Raw genomic sequence first — 17,810 nt, 5'->3', positions numbered from 1 at the left:
AGAAATTCATCTTCACCATTCTCATACTGCTCCAAACGTTCGTTGCATACCGTTTTTCTTGTTCCTTTGTAAGCCACTGTCAACATATTGGGAATCCACCTGGCACAAACCTTTTTAACGCCAGCACTTTCAGAATTTTGCAAATACTTCCTTCCCCTATCCCAAAGTAGCGTGACAATTCATTCACTGTGATGAGTCTGTCAGCAGTCACCAATTCGTTAACTCTCTGCACATTGTCTGGAGTTTGTGCAATACGAGGCCAGCCGCTGCGAGGACAATCCTCAATATAGCCTAATGTGCTTGCCCACCGACTAACTGTACTGCGATCGACAGCAACATCTCCATACACCTTTTTCAACCTCTTGTGGATGTTTCCCACTGTCTCGTTTTCACAGCACAGGAATTCTATGACAGCACGTTGCTTCTGACGAACGTCAAGTGTAGCAGCCATCTTGAAGACATGCTGTGACTGCGCCACTCACGGGAGCAGGTTGAACAAAGTTTGAAAACAAGCGAGAGGGATGTATCTACACACTGTAAAACTTTCACACATGCAGAATGAAAACTGTATTTTTACAAAATTAGTGTTCATTTCTTTTAGATTGACCCTCGTACATCTATAAGTATTCATTATTCATACTCTGCGAACAACTGTGTAGTGCATGGTAGAGTCTTATTCTGATTGTACGTTATTCACAGTCCAGTAACTGTAAAATGACCACTACCTATGTTCAGCTTCAACATGCAATAACTACTCACAGACGACAGATGGCAGCACTAGCAGTGGATGGTATGTAAAGCGTGTCAGGGAGAAACAGAAAACAGTGTGGAAACAGAGCGATTCATCTGACGTCCAAAAGTACATGATAATTAGCTTTCGGGCCAAGGGTCCACCAGCTTCTGAAATAGCTAAGTTTGTTAACAGTTTTTATGCTGCCATGGTTAATGTATATCGGTAATGACGAAATGGCGCTATCAAAAACTGGCACTGAGGCAACTGTGGCACACCAAGGGCCGTAGATGATAGTGGTGAATGTGGTGAATGATGGCTGTGGAGTTGTGTACAGGAGTAGAGGCGTTGCAACTATTCAGCAACTGGTCGCCCAGATGAACCAAGTAGCTACCAACAGTGTCTCCTCAACGACCATTCAGCCAATGTTGCTGCATGTGCGCCTCCACAGAAGTGCCTGGTTCATGCACCCACCCAGACTGTTGTTCATTGGTGACTAAGGTTGGAATTTGCACATCCACTGAGTGCAGGAGGTGGCTTTTTCAGATGAATCACATTTTATGCTTCATCAGACAGATGGCTGCTGATGTTTACCGCGTGAAAAGTCTGAAAGCAAACACCTTGCAGCAGTCATTGGAAGGTTTCAGGGCAGAGGAGGCTGGGTTATGGTCTGGGATATGTTTTTGTGGCATTCCTTGGTTGATTCCGTCATTCTGGAAGGTTCAATGGATCAAAACAATGTGCATCAACCTTGGGGACCATGTACACACTACATTTAGCTTGTTTTTCCTTCGCACAATGGCATCTACCATCAGGACAATGCAATGTGTCACACAGCTCGCCTTGCAGTGTACGCGCGTTGTTCAAAGAGCACCAGGATTTTACCATACTTCCCAGGCCACCAGACTTCCTGGATTTAAACCTCATCCAGCTCAGGCACTTCGCGCCATGATCAAGAATGGTTCAAATGGCTCTGAGTACTATGGGACTTAACATCTGAGGTCATCAGTCTCCTAGTACTTAGAACTACTTAAACCTGACTAACCTAAGGACATCACACACGTCCATGCCCGAGGCAGGATTCGAACCTGCGACCGTAGCGGTCGCGCGGTTCCAGACTGAAGCACCTAGAACGCTCGGCCACACTGGCCGGCGCGTCATGATGCTCAACCAAGAAGCCAGCCATGGCAATGGAATCAGCATGGCTCTGCATGGCTGTCTGCACCTTCCAGAACCTCACTGGCTCTCTTCCTGTACATCTCGTATGGTCCATACTACAAAATGTTCCCTTCAGGAGCGATGCGTTCAGGGCTGCAGTATATTCATCTTTACGCTACTTGAGACTTTGTAGGTAGGCTTTGGAGGTTGGCATCTATCTTCAGGTTGCCATTTCAGGATTTTTAGCATTTCTGTGACGCTCTTCGATGGGCAAAAAACCTGTGACCATTCGTGCTGTCCTTCTGTATATTCCAATGAAACCACCATACGTGGAGAGTAGTGTTTGTTTTGTTTTTGGGCCTATGAGGCAATTTCAAGTGTGGAAAATACAAGTGACAACTTTGAGCAGGACTTTTTTCAGCTATTTTTGTTTCCGGAGCTATCTGGGATCAGAGGAATACAGATCGTCATAACTGTTTCATAATGGATAATATTTGGTTTAATATATTTTGCGATTTACTTCCTTTGCTTCTCCTAGTTTCTGTTTTTTATTTGGTAAAATATCAACACTAAAATCTACCTGTACCAGATGTAGTTCATGAAGAGTGTTTGGAAAAAAACCGAGTCTGCCACCTGCTTGACATATGGCATATGTAATCGTTCCATTTAATATCCCTACAGAGAGTTATGCCCATGCATTTGTATGAAATGACAGATTCCAATGGTGACTCGTTGATACTGTGGTCATTGGATATTATGTTTTTTCGTTTTATTAAGTGCCCACTTTTACATTTCTCTATATATAAAGCAAGTTGCCAGTTTTTGCATCACTTTGGAATCTTGTCAAGATCCAACAGAATATCTGTGCAACTTTTTTCATTCAGTATTTCATTACAGACAACTGCAGCATATGCGAAAAACCTGAGGTTTGTAGTGGTCGAAATTTCACAGTATGTTATTAAGTTGCACCTGAATGTGTCATTTGCATATTTAATCAAAGTAAACGCAATATCACAATATTTTAAACTGAACTTGTGTGTGGAATTTGTAAATTAAGGGGGGACATTCACGAAATCGACTGCAAATGTCAATTTCCAATTTATTTTTTATTTATTAGCAGAAACCCGTGGACAATAAGTTCCCAAAGTTTCAAAGATGAAATGGCATCCAAAGTACCTGAAAAATAATTGAATGTGTGTTGCGACCTTCCTGCCAGGCCCACTTTTTGAAGCAACACTTCAATACCAGCTCAGTAAACAACGATTCTGTGGATTATTTTCAAACAAACTTGCATGGGATATATCTAGTAGGCTGCCATACATTCTCTTTGGTTTTATAGAGCATCTGTGACTCTGTTCTGTATCTTAGAAACAATAACGAACAAGCTGGACACAACAGACCACAAAGAAGACGATAGAGACTCTTCAAGTATAGTATGGGAAGTCTGTCAGCCAGAACCTATCCAGTGTAAGTGATATGAAAAGTGCTGTATGGGCTACATATTTCTACATGAAATAAACAGATGAACGTCCCATTCATCGTCTGTGCCACATTAGTTGGTGTAAATATCTACAGGCTCAGAGATATAAGACCCCTTATATTCACAAGAAGAGGATTTCAAATTGTATCCTAGATGTTGTCAAGCCCGCTTGCATGTTTCTGGACGATCCAGAACTGCTAAAAAAGTGTTTTCATGACAAAACACAGAATCCAAATGAGTCTCTAAATTCAATCGTATGGAACGATGCTCTAAAACCGCATTTTCATCTGCTACACTTGTCAGAATTGTAACTTATTGTGCCATACTTTTATTGAATTATGGAAATGTATGGAGTATTAAGATATTTAAGAGAATGAGCCTTAAGGCAGGAAATTTGACTCAAGACATCTGTTTTCCTCAGCGATATCGCTGGATCTCTCCCTATTTGAGAACGTTTAGAGCGTTATGGGCTGGTTCCGCCAACCAGCTCGGAATTTTGACGATCGTGCCAGCTGGACACAACTTGACGTGATATCCTTCAGGAGGACATCGAACAACTCTGTCAATCAATGCCAAGCCGAATAACTGCTCACATAAGGGCCAGAGGTGGCCCAACACATTATTGGTTTACTCAACTCGAAAATCTCTTTCTCTTGAATTAATCATCCAAATTTTCTGAAAGTGTAATCATTTGTTTACACATGTACATCACATCTACCTATTTCTGTTCCATTCGAATAATTCCTTTGTGGTGCGTATTTTCTCAGCCTTAGAGTATAGTAGCCACTCTGCAGCAGGTTACCCAAGTCACCAGCTTCACTTTTTGATTATCAGTTGGCCATAACATGTCTTTACAATGGAAAAAGTTTTAACATTGTGCTAAATTTTTCGTTATTTCTCGTAGATATTGGCACATAAGCATTTCACCCTATATGTGTTGGTGAAAAATAGGGTTTAGGGTAAACCGCTTTATTTAAAAGTCTTGTTAAAAAATTATTTCATTAACAAAATGTAGGTTGTAGTCGTGTAAATTGTACCCTCTTCAATAGTTTAAACCAGACACGTTACTTTTTCGTGTTTAAAGTTTACCTGTGTCAGCAGACATACATGTTCTCTTGCAGTTGTCTTGCATACTCCAAGAGGATAAAGGAGAAAGGTGTTCAAAGAAAATGGAGTCCATTTAAAATGAGTAACGCTATTGACGGGTGAGACGCCCTGCTAAAGCTGCACGACAGGACAGGTAGTTTAAATTGTGGAAAGGGACCAAAATAAGCCGTTGTCAGTTACACTCGAACATACAACTTTATTTATTTGACCAAACATTACAAGAGCCAAGAAAATTTAAAAAAAAACACAGCATTAATTTTTGGAACTTAATAACCGGCTGAATACGCCATACAATCTTATGCCTTAAGGGCAAGACCACTTTAATTTAAAATCAGCTGAAAGCCAATAACTTAAAACTCAAACCAAAATCAGAAATTTAAAAGGCAGAAGGCGTCATCTTACATCAGTTCTTTCAATTAGGCTGAAGGCCCAAACGATCTCACACCTTAAGAGCAAAACAACTTTAATTAAAAAAAAAAAAATCGGTTGAAGGCCAAACTCATAAGACTCAAACATTAAATTTTTAAAAGGCAAAAGGCCTTATCTTAAAACAGTTCTTTAATTAGGCTGAAGGCTCAAACAATCTGACACCTTAAGAGAAAGACAACTTTAATTCAAAATCGGCTGAAGGCCCATCACTTAAGACTCAACAAAATCAAATTTTTTAAAAAACTACTAAAACCTTTAAATTAGGCTGAAGCCCCAAACAATCTTATGCCTTAAGGGCAAAACAACCTTAATTTAAAAATCGGTTAGAAGCCATACAAATACAAACAACAAGAACAAATAAGAAAAGGCAGTACATGCAACGGCGCTCAGAAGTTTCCGAGGGTCGGCCTGGAATTCAAACACTGACGCTCGCTTAGGTAAGACAGGCAGTGGGCCCAACCATTCTCGATCTGACGACAACCCAACCGACAGACAGGCAGCGGACCCACCGACAAGATAACTTTGGCTCCACCCGACCAGCACACAACAGGGAGTTCAATGGAACAATGTAGAAGGTATTGGCGCCCACAACCAATTAATTATACATTGAGTTGTCAAACTACACACAGTGCCGGACAGCGACAACACGATGAGGAAAATACACTGCCCGAATTTACGTCAATAGTCAGGGCCTCAAGGCAGAAGATTCCGCTGGTGCACTTCAATTCAAAATAACCAAGTACAGTTAAACTCCATCGGAGGGTGGCTAAAATTTGGCAACTTGAAAACACACGTTGTTGCTCGCGGGAATGTCCCAACAGCCAACAACGAAACCTAAATGACACATTGTGAACAGTCGTGACTTGCTGGTAGATTAAGTGAACTTTCATGTCCAGGATCTGAGAGCCACGGACCTCGTAGCAATGAGAACAGCACCACACACTCCGATCGCGCGTGGACGCCGGCAGCGGTCTCGGCCAAACTTCGTGCTGCGGAGATTTCCTCACTGCTCCACATCAACCGACCAATTGCCCAGGCCTGGAAACGGTGAAGGACCAAATATGCGTCGGCCGATGAGACGATCAACTGAACGACCAACCAACGGTCGTCCCGCTCCAATCTCCCTCCGTCAGACAGTGCATGTGTGTCGCCAGCGTTTGGCGAGCACCGGCGCTCTGTCCCCGACTTCACTGCTGCTGCGTCCCGGCTGCACTGCTGGTCCGTCTTCAACTGGCGGCCAGACACACGACGATCCGGAAATACTATCGGACGTTCCAGTGATGGTACGACAGTGCACTTATCGATAACCGCTCTGCTGGCGCTCAAGAGTAATTAAGGCAGAAAGTTAGTGACGCCAACAAATGGAATATGAAAACGAGGCGGCAGTACCGTAATAGAAGATGAGAAATAAGAAATGGAATAAACGCGAGCCGTGCTCGGCTCAACGGGGTTCAGAAACTGAAGATGGCTTGAAGGAAGGCCAGGACAGAGCTAATAGTTCGCAGCAAGCCGTATCTGCTCGCCATACTTCCGCCAGGCGGTCTCCAGAATGTTTCTGACCAGTGTCTTTTGGATTTGATCTTCAGCATAACATACGGAGACCAGAAAATTTATATCAATACTTCAGCAACGTGAAGATGCTCAATGAACGAAAACGGTAGTTACACAATAAATATGCAATAAGGCACCACTTGGAGAGAAGCACTTCGTCTTCAGGCCACAAGTGGCCCATCAGGACCATCCGACCGAGGTGTCATCCTCAGGTGAGGATGCGGATAGGAGTGGCGTGTGGTCAGCACACCGCTCTCCCGGTCGTTATGATGGTTTTCTTTGACCGGAGCCGCTACTATTCGGTCGAGTAGCTCCTCAATTGGCATCACGAGGCTGAGTGCACCCCGAAAAATGGCAACAGCGCATGGCGGCTGGATGGTCACCCATCCAAGTGTCCACCACGCCCGACAGCGCTTAACTTCGGTGATCTCACGGGAACCGGTGCATCCACTGCGGCAAGGCCGTTGCCACTTGGAGAGAAAGGGGCACGGTATACCTCAGGAGGATATCCAACAACTCTGTTAATTTTTCTGAAATTTTCATTTTGTGTTTACCTGTACATGTATATCACATCTACCGATTCCATTCCCATTTGGATAATTTCTTCAGGGTGGATTTGTTTTTTCCTTTCTTCTTATGGTGCGTTTACACTTGGTCCCACTAGAGTTCAGGAGAACGCACAGCCAAGAGTCCAGGGGGTTCGTTTTTGGGGGAGGGGGGAATCTATATTTGGACACTTTCCTCTACATATACTCTGAGGATGACTTCATCCTGCTCTTTCTTTGAAATTGCAGGGATCTCCACGAAATTTCAGTTCGTCCCGCTCTTTTCGTATAGCCGGTGCGCGTGCTGTGGTGTTGCAGGGAGCCATGTTCCTGAGATACCGCCCCCGGCTGCTGCAGCTGGCGACGCAGCTCTGCGGGGGCGGACTGCGGCCGGACGTGGGGGCGGAGACGCGCCGCTGCTACCGCCAGCGCGGCCGCGAGGTCTTCCTCTACCTGCAGGTCTGGCGGGCCGTACTTCTCCAGCTTGTGCTCTGTCACTCGTCATTCCAAAACCAGCGGCTAAGGAGGCTGCGCCGTCTGTCGAGATACCTCAGTACTTGGGAGCCGACCCAAGGTGTTGGGGGATGGGGTTCATGGCGAACGTGAGACCCTGACCTAGCAGTCGTCAAAATAGGGATGGCGGTTATCGCTAAAACACAGTTGTAACCGCAATTTCAGTTACATCGTTTTTTTTCAACGCCAGTTTAACCGGACTGTTAATACTGGTCAAAATAACTGATTTTCGTTTTTTCCTATTATTTCTTGTAACAAATGTAGAAATCAGACAAAGATTGAAAAATTTTGACTCCTTCAATTTCTAGATAGATAGAATCAAAATATTAAATAGGCAAATAAAAGAAAACTTAGTCCGTTCACCGTTCGCTGCTTTTCTCGAAAAGTGATAAATTGCTGACTACTACCAAAAAAATCAGCAATGTTCTTATTGATTCTAATTTTTTGAAACTCTGTTCAATAATCATGTTTTAAACGGGGATCATACCACTAATTGGACATTACGAATAGCCAGTACTAAAGGATGAAAACTGGGGTCGAGGAACTCTATTTTTCGTGTTAATTTGTCCGTTTGTAAGGGCTCCAAGCGAAAAAGGCATATTATGTAGACACAGGCAGCACATTAGCTGCTTTCTGTTTTCATGTTAAACTGTCAATGAACTGTTAAGTTTTCTCCTTTTAGTTATCCTTATGTCACATATTTGGTCTTACTATCAATGCCGGAAAAACGAAGGTACTCGCACAACCTTCCCCAGGATTAACTCTCCATGAGTTAAATATCTCCATCCTAGACACATCACTAGAACAAGACGAGCACTTTTTGTATCTTGGAAATATTTTGTCCAGTCGGTGTACCTGCGTACAAAATACTGATAAAAAAAATTAGGACTGCTCATGCAGGATTTTGGCGGTTAATGTACAGTCTTCATGAATAAAGACCGAAAGCTGCACACCAGATTCATAATGTAAAGAGCTGTAGTGATTTCTACGCTCCTGTACGGCTGTGAAACTTGGACACACTATCGCCTTGATATCAAGAAACTTGAGCACTTCCACCAACAAAAAAAGATCGGATACATCTTGAACATTAATTGATTGTGGGGGGGGGGGGGGGGGGAGGCGGGGCGGGAGGGGACGGTGTGGTCCAGACTGCGGTTCTCGAGAAAGCGCATCTAAACAGCATTGAGGCAACCATCATCATTCATTGACTGAGACGGTTAGGCCATGTGCATGACGTGAGTGACACAAGGATTCCCCGCTAAATCCCTTATGGTGCACTCTGCTCTGACAGTAAACCTCATGGAACCCCGGTCAAGCGCTTTAAGGACCAGATAAAACACATCATGAAGACGACTTCCATAAACATACAAACGTGGGGAGAATTTGCTGTGGACCATTTGCTGTGGAGGAATACTATATCCACCGCTGTCAACCTGTTAGAAGGAGAACGCCGCAGGCACGAAGAGGCCAAGCGACAAGCAAGAAAGCTCCGTCACTTATAACTCTGCTGCCCTCCAAAGATTTAGTGCGATTTGTGTGGACGCATGATTTAAGCCAGGTTTGGTCTGTTCAGCCAACGGGAACACAGCAAGTTATGTTGAAGTGCTCATTCTATGCGGGAAGTAGTTCTGCATACTCGGGATCGAGTTGCAGCCGACGACTATCTCACAAGTTTGTAGTGGCTCCCCCCTTTTTTTAATATTTTAAAGCAAATGGAGCACTGTACTTCACTGATGCCGCACTTCGTAAAAATTTCCAGACTGGGGGTGATGCCATTCCTTAACACAACTGACGATGACGACAGTGAGAAACTGCCACACAGACCAGCTGTGCCAAGTGCACATTGTCGTCTCAACAATGCTGTTACGAGTTCTTATACCATGGGTCTGTTGCTCCTTTCTGTCCGCATTGTTATTAAAATAGCACTGATCGTTTTTCCATTTTTATAATAACGCAATATTTTAAAGCAATGCATATTTTATGAATAAAAATTACTTTTCTTTAAAAAGGTTTATTTAAAAACGAAAAATTGTAGAGTGCTGCTATGGCTATTTGCTATTACGGTTTTTAACCAAGTTACTGACAAAAAATAACAACACCTGTTATAACCGAGAACAAACAAATACCGATATCGGTATTAACCGGTCGGTTTTTCGGATCCTGACGTAAAAATTCATCCCTGCGTGGATGCGTACTATACAGACAGTCGTCTTCAAATGCGGTGCATACTCCCTTTGTCAGAAAACTTCCAGGAGAGGTTTCTTTTTTATTTCTGAGTTTGCCATACTAAAAAGGAACAAATAAATTTTTTATATTACCTGGTACGCGTGCGTCCTTGAAATGACCTTGGTTATGTTCATGCGCAGACTCAACTAGGTCTCAGGGCTGTGCTTACAAAGGAAACACCCTACCGCATCCACCCCCCCCCCCCCACCACCCTCAGATATAGTGGTAAGAGGACCCAGTGGACAGCCTGTCAGAAACTGAAGACAGATAAAGCATGAAAACAGGAAGAAGGTGTACTGGACTGTGAAAAAAAGCGAAACAGAAACAGTGAGCGATTCAAGAAGAAGTAGTGCAATCGAGAAGACAAATGACGTCGTGGTTAAGTGGTTTCGTTGTCAGACTAGCAAGAGGCCGAGCCGTATTGAAACCTCCATGGTGCCCTTTTTTTTTTTCCTCGCTGTTAGCTTTATTCAAATTTGTGTCTGTGTCGTTGTGTGACGTCCGTTTGCAATGTCAGCTGATTCTGCACAACTCTATTAGCAGCTGAAAGGAAGTGGCTTTCGAATGGGAACGGCAAACGTTTGAAGACAAGGTGACAAGTCAACTGAACCCTCCACCGGAAAACACATCTGGTATTATACACGGCACTAGTGACAACAGGTGTGCCAAATGGTAGGAATCTCTTATCGACACACCAAATTTGTACAATTGGTTAGTGAGTGAGGTATCCGTCCTTGCCCGATACAGGTTTTCGTATGAATATGGATGTGATCACTCCCAAGGAAATGATGAAAACATAATAGTTTGTCACATAAACGCCAACAAATGAAAGCAACAGTTTCACAATCACTCAGTTTCTCTTTGCTCTATCGAAACATATGTTTTTAAAGTTTTTGAAGTTGCGTTCCGTTTTGGAAGTCTTGACTCTTGAATTCCTTTGCTGAAACATAGTTCAGACCCGTTTATTTGTTGTTTTCATATCTGTATGACGTCTATGTGGTATCTCGCCTGCTCTCACTATTCACCACGTTTACTTGCGATGGTAACATATTTTTGTCACATGACCCCTATTGTATAACTAATGTATACTGTAGTATAGGGTGACCAAACGTCCCGAAAAACCGGGATTGTCCCGGTTTTCATCCCTGTGTTCCGGTGTCCCGAAAATTTGTTTCAGGACGCTCAAAAGTCCCGGAATTCAGTTTTTATATACATTTCGTGAAACTTCCTCAAATTTTTGGGATTTCGCTATATTAAAGGAAATACAACTCTAGAAATTAATATATTTTAGCTTATTTGTCTAAAACCTCCATTGTCCCATACTAGTAATCAGAGTATCAGTATTGATACACTCAGGCAATAATTTACTTTCAGCGGTACTTTGAACAACAAGTAGAAAGTTGTATTATTGTAACAGAGCTATGAAACCGTCCGATTGTCGCGCCTCTTACTCACACACACATTGTCAGAACAGTGTAGTAGTTGATGTTTTGCCAGACGAACTGCAATAGTCTTTTCTCATATTAGTGATATTATTGCTGCAGTACTGTGAAACGCAATGCCGAAACGTGCCTGCAAGTTCAGTGACTGTTATTCCAAGGAATGGAATTTCATTAAGAAAGATAGTTTTGATTACGAAGCAGAGTGTTCCGTATGTAACTGTTTTATTAGTATAATCAATGGTGGACGTTCCGACATAGTTAATCACATCAGTTCAAAGAAACACATTAACAGATACAGTGCACAGAGCTGCAGTGAAACTCTACAAAATTATTTTTTGAAACATCAGTCAAGTGAAGAGACGAAAGTTTGAGCAGCCGAGCTTACACTAGCCTACCACACGGTAAAACCTCACCAAACTTATAGATCTAGTGATTGTACTAATAAGCTTAACAGCATTATGTTTGATGATTCTTCCATTGCAAAAAAGTTTAGTTCAGCAAGAACTAAAGTGTCAGCCTTAGTGAAAGGAGTTATTGCTCCCCAGAGTGTAAAGGAAAGCCTTGAAAACATCAAAAAGTCTTCTTTCTACGGGATATCCACCGATGCCAGCAATCATAAGGCCACTAAAATATTTCCGTTTGTTGTTCAGTTTTTCGATATTAATCAGGGAATTCAGATCAAACTTTTGAAGGTGAGTTCCCTACCTAATGAAATATCTGACGAAATTTCAAGATTTTGTATGAATACTATCGAAATGTTTGATCCTGAGAAAAATAAATGTGTGGCATTTTTTGGAGACAATACCAACACAAACTTTGGTTTAAAAAGACAAGGCAAAAGCAACGTATTTACCAAATTAAAGGCAACATTGCATGAAAACATTGAAGGCATAGGGTGCCCTGCACATGTTTTACACAATAGCGTGCAGACATCTGCTGACAGTTTAAGCTGTGATGTTGAAACTATCGTCATGAAGGTATACTCACACTTTTACATATATACTGTTAGAGCAGAGAGGATTAAGGAGTTCTGTGATTATGTGGGAACTGAATATATGAATGTAATGTGTCACTCGAAAACTCGTTGCTTATCACTGCTTACAGCAGTTGAAAGAGTAATCCGCCTGTTTGAACCGTTAAAAGATTTTTTCCTAAATGAAGACAAAGCCCCCAAAATATTGGTTCAGTTTTTGAGTAACCCTTTAAGTGAAGCCTACTTATGGTTCATTCGCAGTCAGCTTAGCACTTTGCAGCATGGGATACAGGAAATTGAGGGAAGCACGAAAAGTGTAAAAGAGTAAATGAGGTTTTGAAAAATACTCTGGAAGCTGTTACTAAAGGAGTGAACAGCAGTTCATTTCTTTGAATGTTAAATCTGCCCTTAAAAGAGCAGAAGTATCAGAAACAGCGGAAAGGAGTTTTAGAGAAGATGTTAACAAGTTTTATGACACTTGTGTAGAATATCTCAGCAAGTGGAGCGTCTCATATTTACCCTCATCGCCGGTGTTTGATTGGATGTTACTGAAGAGAGTGCCAAAATGGGAAAGCGTTGAAGAGACAGTTTCTTATTTGAAGAGTAAAGAGATTGAAATCGATGATTCCATTCTCTTTGATCAGTTCGGCATACTGACAAATTTTGTTGAAGAAAGTCTCCACAAGTGGAATGATGAAAAAAACAGCATTGGAATGTCATGAGAAGTGGGTGAGTTTTTTTAAAAGCTGTGACTGTCTTCAGCATTACTCTGAGTTGGTAATAATTGCTAGGTATTTATTTGCAATCCCAGCCCATAATGCCAATGTGGAAAGAATATTTTCGTCCATGAATATCCAGTGGACTGATGAAAGAAACAGAATGGAGGTGGACTCTCTTGAAGCAATCCTGCAGATCCTGTACAACTACAAAATGGATTGTGCCCAGTTTTATCACTGTGTCTCAAAGAACAAAGCCATGATCAAGAAGGCTGGAGGCAGTGAAAAATACCTTTTTCTCCTAGGACAGTCAATTCCATCTACAAGTGCTCAATAATATTAAAGCTCATGTTAATATTAACTGATTAAAAGTTGAATGCCTGTAAAATTTTGTAAAATCGTAATACATTTCTTTATTACTGTATACGTTTATTAAATATCATTAATTATGCAGATAATCTAGATTATATCAATCTTTTGTATCCTCTTATTAGTTATAATAATCGGGTTAACAAAATGAATCATCAAAACATTAATATTTAAAATTAAGAGACTTGGGTACATGTGGAATGAGGTGTCCATTGGCACCCGGGTGAATTTGTCCCAGTTTTCACCGAAAATAATTTGGTCACCCTACTATAGTATGACAACTGCCAAGACTACAGAAAGAGAACAAACATTTAAATGACCGAACGGACAGTTCATAATGTTGTGAAAAAAATAAAATAAAGTAAATGGCGCGTGCTGTTAAAGGACGCTCCTTATTGCACTTCTTGTTCTTGGACCGTTCACTGTTTCTAATTTGCTTTCTTTCACAGTCCATTACAAAAAATGGTTCAAATGGCTCTGAGCACTATGGGACGTAACATCTCAGGTCATCAGTCCCCTAGAACTTAGAACTACTTAAACCTAACTAACCTAAGGACATCACACACATCCATGCCCGAGGAGTCCATTACACCTTCTTACTGTTTCCATGCTTGATCTGCGTTCTGTTTTTGACGGGCTATTCAATGGGCCATCTTGCCGCTAAATCTGAAGTGGCTGCGATGGGGAGTTTCCCTTGTTAGTGCGAGGCATGTTTTTTAAGTAAGTACCGTTTTGAAATTAAAAGAAGACGTGCTAAGAAATCTCAATAATTTTATTTTTACATGAAAGCCTGTACCTTAATCTACTTTTCTGCATAATTTCCGTCAATATTGAGGCACTTGTCTTAACGTTGTACCAGTTTTTGAATATCCTCCTCATAGAAGTCTGCCGCCTGACTTGTTAACCACTGCGCCACCACTGTTTTGACTTCGTCATCGTCTTGAAGACGCTGACCGCCCAGGTGTTTCTTCAAGTGCAGGAACAGATGGTAGTCACTGGGCGTAATATCGGGGCTGTACGGAGGATGGTCTAGAGTTTCCCATCGAAAAGATGTGGTGAGATCTTTGGTCTGATTCGCCACATGCGGACGGCCATTGTCTTGCAGCAAAACTATGCCCTTGCTCAACTTCCATGGACTGTTGCTTTGAATCTGGTGTGGCGTAGGCCACCCATGTTTCATCGCCCGTAGCAATTTGGCTTAAGATATCATCACCGTCGTTGTGGTGCCGCTCGAGGAAAGTCAATGCACTGTCTAAACGTTTGGTTTTGTGCACATCCGTCAACATTTTCGGTACCCAACGTGCGCACAATTTTCGATAATTCAAGTGCTCGGTCACAATGCCATACAAAACACTACATTATGAAAGTCATCCCGCAAGGAGGAAATCGTAAAGCGTCTGTTTTCTCACACCTTATTGTCCGCTTCCTACACCAAACCTTCATTAACGACCTAAGGACGCCCACTCCGTTGTTCATTATGCACATTTGTGCGGTCATTTTTAAGTGCTCTCATCCACTTTCTTACCATTCTATCACTCATAATGTTTTCTCCGTAAACTGCACAGATCTCACGATGAATATCGATCGCTTTTAGGCCTTTAGCACTAAGAAATCTTGTAACAGCCCGTACTTCACAGTCGGCGAGACTCACGATTATCGAAGGCATTTTAAACACTCAGTACACAACCTAAACAAGGAAGGATCAGACGTTAATGGCGTCAGTACGTAGATTAAGGTACAGGCTTTCCTGTAAAACTAAAATTATTGAGATATCTTAGCACGTATTTTTTAATTTCAAAACGGTACTTATTTAAAAATCACCCCTCGTAGCACACTCTTTGGGTTCTCGGCGCATTAGTAACGCTGACAACGATGCTGGAGTTCTGCGTTTTGCTCTGGAAAATCGCTGGTGAAAAGTGGCCAGTGATTAAGCAAACATATGCAGGCGAGGCACTTGCAAGAAGTATTTACGAGTGGCACGAAAGGTTTTGTGAAGGCAGAGATTCAGTGCAAGACGGTCCTAGAACTGGTCGCCCGCTTACAGCACATACCGAAGCAAACGTGGTGCGTGTAAGGCAGTTATTGCAAGAAGATAGTCATGCAACTGTGCGTGAGATATCAGATTAACATAATCTGAATCGTGAAGAGTCATAAGATTTTACGCGAAGATTTAGGGCAACGGAAACTTAACGCAAAAGTTGTCGCTCACACACTAACAGATGAATTGAAAGAGGAAAGACGTAGGATTTCTGCTCAACTACTGGATAGGGCCAAGCGTGATCCCTCATTGCTGTCAGAGGTTACTGCTGGGTATGAACGTTGATGCCACCAGTGTGACACCCACATGAAGCGTCAAAGCGCTGAATCACCGAGTCATTGATCACCAGCCTCGAAAAAAGTCAAACGACAACCTTCGGGAACAGTTCAAACAGTAATCCAAACTCTTACATCGAAGTCTTGAAGCATTTGCGGCAAGTAATTATACGTTGCCACCCGCTTTGGGGCATTCTCAGGACTGGTTCTTACTGCACGACAATGCAAGACCCCATACAGCTTTATCTGTTACCAAGTATCTGGCCAGGCATTCTATTATAGTCACCGCACATCCACCATATACGCCCGTCCTCTCGCCTTGCCAGTTTTTCTTGTTTCCGTGAATGAAAAGCCGACTGATAGGAAGGCTTCATCAAAATATCGCGGACATCCAACGGGCTGTGACACATGAGCTTACGAGCATCGCAGACTAAGATTTCCCTGCTTTCTTCCAAGACCTTCACCAACGTTGGCAACAGGATCATTATTGGTAAATGAAATTTTCTATCTTTAAAAACAAAAATGTCCTAGAAATTCTCTGACAAAGGGCGTCTTTGTCACAAGGGACATGAAATTAAATCAAGCGTGATGCAATAAATAGAAGAAACATGTCATTTAACACATGTAGTAAACATTTGTGATCGTGTCTCATTCTACATAATGCATTAAAATATAAATACAATTACTTTATTAATCAATTAATTGTCTGCTCAAACAGACAATACAACACTGCCTCGAGCAATTTCAGTGCCACATCTTTAGGGTAGTTGAGGCTGGTAGCAATCTGCAACAGAGAACAGCTGACACAAAGTATTCCACATGGGGCTGGCGGAGAACTTATTGCACCCGTACTATAGCCACTCTGTTGGCTGCTCGTAATATACTACTTTATGTAGGTTACCAATGAGTAATCAGATTGGTACATATGCAGCCTGACGTTCCACCTCTCAAAGCCAGTTTAACGCCTGCTATAATCCCTTAAAAATTCATTTATGTTAAATCATATACATATATACGAGGCAATTATAAAGTCCATGAAATATTTCAAAATATCGGTATAGATAAATGGTCAAGAACAATTTAGCAAATATTACAGTATGTTAATGAGGAACTCTCAGAGTTTTTTTACAGAGTTTATAAATGTTCACTGCATCCACTCTTCGGCTACAGCACACATCTAACTGGTAGTCGACATCCATCCATATCCGACCCATAATACGAAGCATGCCTGGAAAGAAAGTACCATTTTGGAAAAAAACTCATAAAACATTTTCTTCAAACGAAACCTTACTTTTACAGGAAAGAGCATTCCTTAAACTACTTTCCTACATATTTGCCACCATTCTCCAGATATATGTCGTAGTGAGAAACTAATTTTTCTATGCCCTCTTCATGGAAACATTCCGCCAGTGAAGACAGTCCCTGCCGAATACTGGTTTTTGCGTCGTCATCACTGTGAAAGTGCCTCCCTATAAAATCACCCTTCGAGTTCAAGAACAAGTGGCAGTTAGAAGGCCCAAATTGGGGCTGTATGGCGAGTTTTCGAACTACTCCCAACCGAATTCTTGAATTCTGACACCAGCAGAATGACGACGTGAGTTGTTATGAAGCAACATAGACTGAGCATTTCAAGCCTTTTGTTTTGAATTGAGCTCCGACGTTTTCTCAGTATCGTACCGCATTGACGGTTCCACCTTTGGGAAGGAGTTCGACAAGGAGTATGCCCTATCCGTCCCAGACCACACTGCACTTGACTTTTTGTGCTGACAATGTTCTTTTGAATTTTTGTTTTAGGGGGCTCGTGAATGCCTAGTGCCTCCACTCCATCAACTGTTGTTTTGATTCTGGAGAGGCATGACAAATCCAAGTTTCACCATTGATCACAATTCTCTCGCTCATCGCTGTACTGGGTAAGAAATGTCAAAGAACTGCCAAGTCTGTTCTTTTTGTGGACATCTGTAAGCATTTTCGGAACCCAATGGGAACACAATTTGAGAAAATTAAAATAATTTGTGACAAACCTGTGCAAAACAGTTTTTGAGATTCGTAGAAACCTATCACAAAGCATTCTTATTGTGAACCGTCTATTTTCACGAATTTTTCTTTTCACTTTCTCAACAGAAAGCCACCCACTCCATGCTTTGTCATAAACATTGTTCATCTATCATTGAATTGCCTCTCCCACTTTCTCACCTTTCCATGAGTCTTTACATTTTCCCCATAAATATCTACAAATGGACGATGAATTTCGGCTGGCA

General features: G+C 42.0%; 1 protein-coding gene across 1 annotated transcript in view; it reads left to right on the top strand.

Annotated features, from left to right (window-relative positions):
- Positions 1-17,810, top strand: part of LOC126252145 (uncharacterized) — a 128,732-nt gene that overhangs the window by 45,680 nt on the left and 65,242 nt on the right. The window contains exon 3 of the mRNA XM_049953012.1: positions 7,319-7,459. Within this exon, the coding sequence (XP_049808969.1) occupies positions 7,319-7,459 (141 nt within the window). The remainder of the gene's footprint in view (positions 1-7,318; positions 7,460-17,810) is intronic.

The sequence above is a fragment of the Schistocerca nitens genome, chromosome 4, assembly GCF_023898315.1.
Source record: "Schistocerca nitens isolate TAMUIC-IGC-003100 chromosome 4, iqSchNite1.1, whole genome shotgun sequence".
In the NCBI taxonomy this organism is placed as follows: domain Eukaryota; kingdom Metazoa; phylum Arthropoda; class Insecta; order Orthoptera; family Acrididae; genus Schistocerca; species Schistocerca nitens.
Note: the sequence above shows the minus strand (reverse complement) of the source record. Positions and strands in the feature narration are given on the sequence as shown.